The 9,064-nt window shown below is 35.8% G+C and overlaps 1 protein-coding gene across 1 annotated transcript in view; it reads right to left on the bottom strand.

Annotated features, from left to right (window-relative positions):
* LOC135198460 (neuronal PAS domain-containing protein 2-like) overlaps positions 1 to 7,311 on the bottom strand; it is a 438,864-nt gene extending 431,553 nt beyond the window's left edge. The window contains exon 1 of the mRNA XM_064226026.1: positions 6,837 to 7,311. Coding sequence (XP_064082096.1) covers positions 6,837 to 6,862 — 26 coding nt within the window. The 5' untranslated portion in view covers positions 6,863 to 7,311. The remainder of the gene's footprint in view (positions 1 to 6,836) is intronic.
* Positions 7,312 to 9,064: the final 1,753 nt, after the last annotated feature.

The following is a 9,064-nucleotide window of genomic DNA, read 5'->3' as shown; positions in this document are numbered from 1 at the left end:
AAAGAATGCATTTGATTTGGAAGTATCTCTTTCACATCGGCCTACTCGCTGATTACCACCCCCGCCTCTTTTTTTTTTTATAACATTGGAGTTTATTATAAAACCCATAAATAAACATCATATCTGCATATTCCACATTACTGGCACGGGTAAGGCATTGTCCCCGGTTCCTTGCTCACAAAATAAAAATAAAAGATTAAGGAATCTGACACTTGTAACCCGAACACGCTATTGCCGGAAAAGTGAGGCTGTAACAAGTGAAGTGATCAGCTCCTTCCCACAGTCCCCCTCCCCACAGCCGTGCATACTCCGACATCCCGTGCTTGCCATTTTGGCCACTTAATGATAACGGTTAGTTTTTAAAAAATTCACTCGCCAACAAACAAAGACTTAAAATGCATATGTTTATAGAACATCTACTCGCCAATCTTCCAACAATTGCTGCTATAAATTATACGTGACAAATTCCACTTTACACTGTGATTATGATTATTTTGGTTAAATAACCTTAATCACAGCCACAGAATAAACTGAGTTTTGTCATGGGTAGAATCAGCTTTGACAGAACAAACATACGCGATGAACCTCTCAAAACGAGCTTGGGACTCAGATGTTATAGATACAATCTTGCTCCAACCAGCAATTAAGAAGCTTAAGGAGAAATTGTCAACTGAGGTGACGTAATGGCTGACCTCTGGACCTCTTGGTATAAATACAGCTTTTCTGTGACTTTTCTCATTCATCACCTGCCTAAAAAGAAAGATAGTTGGTCTCTGAAAATTATTTGGCATTATTTTTCTACATTCTGGCATTTTTATAGGCTGCTTTTATTATATGGAATTTTGTTTTAACAGAAAATATTTCACAGGCACACACAGACACACACACACACACACACACATATATATTATATATATATATATATATAGATATATATATATATATACTATATATATTATATATATATATGTATCTGCATATATACACACACACATGTATATATATATATATTATAACATATACATATTAACTAACCAACCCAGTACTACAGGGAAAGACTCTGAATGACAACCGATAAACACACTCTTTCTCCACTTAAACCCCCTCTACTCTCACTCGTCCACTTCTCAGTCTCACTCTCTCCATTTCATATTAAGATAGTTGCTTCAGTTGCATTTTCCAGCATTTATTTACATATTTCGCCACTTCTCACCCCCATTCCTATTAGGGCTGATCTTGGACTTACAGGGCATCGGGAATGTCTCTGTTCATCCAAACAACCTTGAAAACTATAGATTAGACACTATCATTTTTAAGATTTTATTTTTCACCACTTCTCACCCCATCCTCCTTCTTATCAGAGCTGAACTTTGTCTTAAATAGCATCAGGAGCATAACTATTTATCTCAGCGACCTAAAAAACTATGAATTAGACACTAATATCTGAAGTGTTTGGTCATTTTTACATGTCACAAACTTCTCACCCCTTCTCATCCCACTTCCTATTGGGGCAGAACTTGGGCTTAAAAGGCATTGGGCATGTCACTATTCATCTTGGTGACTTCAAAAACTATTTTTGGACACCAATACCTGTCATTATTGGTTATTTTTTACATGTAACCTGCTTCCCACCCCTTCTCATCCCACTTCCTATTGGGGCAGAACTTGGACTTAAAGGGCATCAGGCATGTCACTATTCATCTTGGTGACCTCGAAAACTATGTTTGGACACCAATACCTGTCATTATTGGTTATTTTTTACATGTAACCCTCTTCCCACCACCCCCCTCACAACCAAATTCCTATCGGGACTGGACCTGGATTAAAGGGCATCTGAAGTGCCACTATTCTTCTCAGTGACCATGAAAACCATGGATTAGACACTATCATCTGTCATTTTCGGTAGTTTTTACATTTCACACTACCCCTTTTTGGTGCCAGTGATGTCTTACCCCCACAGTATTCTCTTACAGCTGCTAAGTCATGCGTATACTATGTTTGGTTCAAATTGCTCTATGCGTTTCAGTGCATGTGGCACATATACACACATACTTACATTCATCCAATTTTAATCCATTTATATATAATATATATATATATATATATTATTTATATTAATATTAATTAAAATATAATAAATATAAATATATATTATATAATATAATATGCTACATGTATATACATATATAGATATATGCATATATATACTACGTATATAAGATATATCTGCATATTACACACACACACACATAGATGTGTGTGTGAATATGCGTGCATATTTATGTTATATACAGTACATATACACACACACAACACACACAACCACACACACACATATATATTTATATATATATATATATATATATATATATATATATATATATATATGCACATAAAAGTTAACATGCGAAGTTAACGGTAGGTCCTCAGGTAGATCCTACGGGAATCTCTTCCACTTAGAATAAACATTTCAATTTGATACTGTGAATGCTGTTTCCTTTTTTTTTTTTTTTTTTTTACTAAAAATTCTGAAGAATTTATGGTGCCCTTCAGGAGGAGAGGTGGTACTGTGGTGGGTTGTAGACCCATACAATATTCTACTGATGGTTTTATCCGTAGGAAACTTCTACGCCTTTACATTTGTGGTCATGTTTGTTGTCTACAAATTCACCTGTAGAATTTTTAAATCGTAATTTAAAGGGTGTCCACTTCGTTCAGATGTTTTACTAGTTAACATCAGGATGGTGAAATATTACTAATTTTGGGAATTTCAAATTTTTGCATATTTTATATCCGGATTGATAATCCCTAAATAAAACTTTAATGGTTTATACTTGAAAGAAATTATTGTGCATACGAGTATCATATCATATATATATATATATATATATATATATATATATATATATATATATATATATATATATATATAAGCAAAGTATTTGGTGAAAAGTTCAAGTAGCCAAGCATTTGTCAGATGTGCAATTGACTGTTAGATGGAAATTGCGCGGAAATTTACACATATACATTACGGAAACACTGACAAAAATTCCGTATGTATATGTATATATATGCTTAAAAATCACAGCAGATGCACGTGACTTCATTAAATAAGCGAATACCACAGGAAAATGATAGTCAGAAATCCAAGCGCTTTCGTCTTTGCTAAGACAGTGTCAAGGAACGAATGACAATGTCTTAGTAAAAACGAAAGCTCTTGGACTTCTGACTATCATCTTCCTGTGGTATTCGCTTATAATATATAATATATATATATATATATATATAATATATATATATTATATATATATCATATATATACATATATACTATATATATTATATATATAGATATATATATATATATATATATATATACATATACGGAATTTTTGTGTCAGTGTTTACTTAATGTGTATGTGTAAATTTCAGCGCAGTTTCCATCTAACAGTATATATATATATAATATACGCATCAAATAACATATGTAAGACAACTGCGTGCCATAACCTAACAAAGAAGGTTAGTGTCTGAAATCAAATGGCGAAGATTATAGGCGTAGTTAAGTGCATCTTAGCAAAACAAATAGAGCTTCACAAAGCTAATACGACTTCCATAACGCGGTTGAATACATAAAAGGTAATTCATAAATCGACCTAATAAGTACCAAATAGTTTCTTGAGGAAGATCACTTCTATATCTGGCTGGGTTAACCCTTACGTCGTATCCATTTCAAAAGAGATCTGAACATAATATTATATAGTATATTGTATATTATAATAATATATTAATACTTATATATATATATATGTGTGTGTGTGTGTGTGTGTGTGTGTGTGTATATATATATATATATATATATATATATATATATATATATAGAGAGAGAGAGAGAGAGAGAGAGAGAGAGCGAGAGAGAGAGAGAGAGAGACCTGACTGGATTATATGATATATGGCGCTATATCAATTCAAAAGAATCTGGGCATATACCAGAACATTTCCTTGGGGAAACATCATTGAAAACCAAACGGAAAAACCTGGCTGGATTTACCTTCACATACTCTAGGCCTATATGACATTATATCGATTCAAATTGATCTGAACATATTCCAAAATAGCTCCTTCGAAAAACATCATTAAACACCAAACAGACACACCTGCCTCGAATAACCCTTATGTATAGGCTAATGAGACGCAATATCGATTCAATTGAATCTAAGCATATACTTGAACAGTTATACCTGTGAAACCTTCATCAAAACTTTAAAACCAAACAAAAACACACGGCAGGATTAATACTTACGTATAGGTGCTATATAGGACGTCATATTAATTCAAAAGTCTGAGCATATACCAGAACAGTTCCTTAGCACATTAGGAAAAAAAACCTTGATGGATTAACCCGTATGTATAGGTCTATGTAGAACGTCATATCAATTCAAAAGAATCTGAGCATATACCAGAACAGTTCCCTAGAAGAACATCATAACAAGAAAAAAAAAAAAACACCTGGCTGGATTAACCCGTACGTATAGACCTATATATGACGCCATATCAATTCAAAAGAATCTGAGCATATACCGCCACAGCTCCCTAGAAGAACATCATAAAAAAAAACACACACACACACAAACACACCTGGCTGGATTAACCCGTACGTATAGGCCCATATATGACGCCATATCAATTCAGAAGAATCTGAGCATATACCAAAGGTTTCTTGGAGAAACATCATTATAAACCAAATGGAAACGCACCTGCCTGGATTTACGCTTAAGTAGGTAGGCCTATATGACGTTATGTCGATTCAAATTCATCTAAGCATACACCAGAATCGTTAAAAAACAAACAGAAACACACATGGCTGGATTATCTCTAACTTATAGGGCTCTATATGAAGTTTTACGATTCAAATTAAGAAGGGAAGCGTAAACGCAGCGTGTATTCGAAGAATAACGAGGCTACGAAACGATTTTGACAAGACTGGAAAATGTTTATAAAAAAAAAAAAAAAAAAAATCCTGAGGACAATATGCAGTTTGAGTTTACGGTCCAAATGCAGCCATCATTGCCGAACAATGAAAAAGCCTATGAGAAGGAGTCAGGAAGTCTCAAGGCTTTTAGTCAAAACCTGAAACTGAGGCAGTGACATTGTCCGGCCGTCATTCAGATAATTATAGCTTTTCAAATATTTAATACTCGCGGCAAAATTCTTATATATTATGATCCTGGTTTAAGACAATTCGATATTTTTTCAAAAACCTTAGGAAACTGTCAATCTTCTAATTTGATCTACGACATATTATACATTCAAAATACTAATTTTAAAATGTTATTCCAACATTGCGTGAATCAGTCTTTTCTCGCTTTGTATATTCATATATATTAAATATCTGTTCACGATATTAATTCTTTTACGACGACCTGGTAGTATACCTGATCATGGAAGACATCTGGAAACTATACTGAAAATATGTAATCCACCCAAAAATTAAAAGTAAAGTCGAATAAAGCCTTTAGCACAGATGGAGGAATGGTTCATTGTTTCGGGACGGTTTGGTCTAGCGCAGTGTGTATACATGAGCTTCAACACTATGCTGGTAAGTATTGTAAGCAGGTGTATTAAGCAGCTATAATTAATATGGTGTCGTTGAAGTTTTCTGGACTGGGAGTTTCATCCGTTCTAACAGGAAAACGGTTTAATGCAAGTCGGGGATACTGTCACGGGGCCTTATTTATTTTTAGATATACGAGTACGTCGCCATTATGCATAGAGATATGATAAATATGTACACACGTGTAATACATACACACTATATATATATATATATATATATATATATATATATATATATATACTATATGTATATATACTATATGTATATATACACGTATACATATGCATAATATATATAGTGTGTGTGTATTACACGAGTGTGTACATATTTATCATATCTCCATGCATACAGACGACATATATACTCATAAAGTCGATGCCATAAATATCTAAAAATAAAACAGTCGTCTACAAACCAGACACAAATTAACGAAAGTCCCCCTGATAAGTGGTCAAGTTAAAAGTCTATGCCACAGCATACGACATACTACGTAACGTCACAGTTATTTTGAAATGGAGGTTCATAATTATGGACACTTCTCGTAATACACTAATAAACCTGCCCTATAAAGTTCTTTAATGCACGAGGGTAAGATCCATAAGGGAAAGTCGACACGGAACATGAAAATTATAACCGAAGCTTTCATCAATTGTAGCCGAAGCTTTCATCACTTCCAACGAAATAAAACCTAAAGGAAATGTCAGTTATAAACTTTTCTTTGAAACACGTTTTCCCTTTCGGCGCGTTCACCTGCCACCAGTCATATCTGGCTGCCTGCTTGCTGCCTTCTGAGAATGCCAACTTGCCCGGGGTAAGATGGCAACCAATTCTGCCGTAATTTAAACATGAATCCTTATAGCCTACCTACGCCTATGGGTCGTACTTGATCAATCCAATCGACGTACGACACGACCTACTAAATACTGGGCTATTTGATAATATATGAACCTGTTAGGCCTAAATGAAACTGAAACTTCTGATAATCTTAGCAAAGTAGCCTAGTCCCAGAAACTCGAAATTGGTCAAACCGGTGTACAATACCCATAGATCTGTGGCTGTTTATCCTGCTCCTAGTGTACACGACATAATCAAATTCTTAAAAAATGAAATATAACCTAGCATTTTCGATCAGGTCAGCATTAGTGACCCTAGGCTAAGCTAAGAAAAAAAAAATACTAATTTGCTATCATACGTAGAGAAAACACACCTGGCAATCTTACCTTGGTAATTTGGGTTTGGAAGCCATCGTGAAATTATGAATGTTTTTTCTTGTCGCTTAGTGTTGTTGACGGGAAAACTGAAACGTGTAAGAATTCCTCTTGACTAGCACACTTTGATCTCGAAACACCTGTCATTTCAATGCGTTACATGACAGAATGGTCATTTTGATTGCAACCACGTCTGAACACTATTTCTATTCGATTCCTTAGCGTGTTATTTTTCTACCACTCTTCAAAGCGATATAATCAAATGAAAATGTGACTATGGAGAGAGAAATATGGATAAAGAAAATATAAAATCACCGACACAAAGCGGCATCAAATAACCAGCCGCGATGGCAGTCATCCGCCGCCACGGCCACACGTGCGAGAGAGCGCGGAGCGACAGCGTTCACTTCAGACGGATGGTATTTCACTACTGACGGATTTCGTTCTTGTTGTTGTCCGAGTCCGTGAGTATGTCTTCTCTTCTTGCCCGGCCGTTGCCGACCTACCGTAGTAGAGTGGCCGCTGAGCAAATTCATTAACGGACCCGTGCTCCAATGTCGCTACAGGCAAAAAAGAAAGAAAAAAAAAAAGCACAATTCATTGATCATTCTGCACCTCACCAAAACATACTGGTTAAACACAACGTTAACTACGTATTGTTTACTTTGATCGTGCGTGCGCGGGTAATCAAATGATTGGCCAGAATGCCATGCCGTTATAATTTATTATATACTACAACGACTCCATGCCTCAATGCCGATCGAAGCAAATAAAAAAAAAGTGCAATTCGTTGATCCTTCTTCACTTCACCTAAACATATCTCGTTTAACACAACGCTGACCATTTAGTAAAAATGGCCGACTAGAATGCTATAAGTTAGCGATGGCCGTGCATCTGGCAACGATATAGGAGAGGCCCCCACCGGGCCGTGGTTAAAATTTCATCGGCCGCGGCTCATACATCATTAACCGAGACCACTGAAAGATAGATCTATTTTCGGTGGCCTTGACGCTGTAGCGGCTGCACAGAAAACTCGATTGCGCCGAAGAAACTTCGGCGCTTTTTCACTTGTTCTATATTACAACTGACTTGTTTCAAGTCACTCACGTAATCAACCGAGTACTTAGTACACCGATTGGTACTAAAACTCATACTACCATTACTGTTGTCTTAATTATTATTTATTTGCTTTTTCGTGAAAGTGCGATTAGAGAAACAAAGAACCATTAATTAATTTAAAGGTTTATTTGCCTAACATAAAAATGGTATAATATTATTGTTGTTTTTGAGATGTCATTTTTCGAATTATAAGAATGCAAATTTTCTGCGTCTTCCGATTTATTTAGTGACTAACGCTTCTACCCAAATTAAAGTTTAGTATATTACAATTTTTGGCAATTTAACGTGCTCACATAAGTGGCCACCCCTCTTTTGAATCATCTCCATTTGTAACGAGTTAGTGCTCCTTATCCCAACAAATTTCATGAGGATTAATCCTGCAAAATATAAATTGTGTTTACGTGACCCTGATTTCTGATTCCTTACCCTTGGAAGCAGTCACTGACTGCCAGTCAGTTTAGCTTGATGAATCTTGCTTCTTGGGATCACGCATCACTGAGGCTCTAGAGTCCACTGGTTCCCAGACTGGGGGAAATTTCCCCCTGGGGTGAAATTTGAAGCTACCAGGGGGGAAATACTTACACTACCTATTAACTAAAAAAAATCTGAGATGGATTTTCTCATGTCCTTTTATTTGTTACTAACCACTCTCTAAGTCTATGCGGTTAGTTGTTACTAACCGCTCTCTATCCATTTACGCTGTAACTTATATGTTTATCAGTATATTTGTACATTTGGAAAATATATTAGTAAATAGTCACAGTGTGTTTTAACTACTCTTTCCCTCATACACATGAAGGGGGAAATCTGGATGGCTGAACTGGGTGCAGGGGGAAATGACAGAAAAAAGTTTGGGAACCACAGCCCTAGACCGATGTTTGATTTGACAAAGTAAAATGAGGTAAGGCACGGTCTAGACCAATGGTTCTCAACAGGTGTGCCACAGCACCAAAGGGTACCGCAATATTTGGGGTACTGATACTTCGGAAACCAAGTTTGTCACGGTGACTGAATTTAATACTGAATACTGACTAACATGGATTTCTAATAAAGGTGCCGGTGACTTCCGAAAGGCCTTGCTAGAGTGTCTCGGGCTAAGAAAGGCTTTGAACCACTGTACT

This window comes from Macrobrachium nipponense, chromosome 22, assembly GCF_015104395.2.
Source record: "Macrobrachium nipponense isolate FS-2020 chromosome 22, ASM1510439v2, whole genome shotgun sequence".
Taxonomy (NCBI): domain Eukaryota; kingdom Metazoa; phylum Arthropoda; class Malacostraca; order Decapoda; family Palaemonidae; genus Macrobrachium; species Macrobrachium nipponense.
Note: the sequence above shows the minus strand (reverse complement) of the source record. Positions and strands in the feature narration are given on the sequence as shown.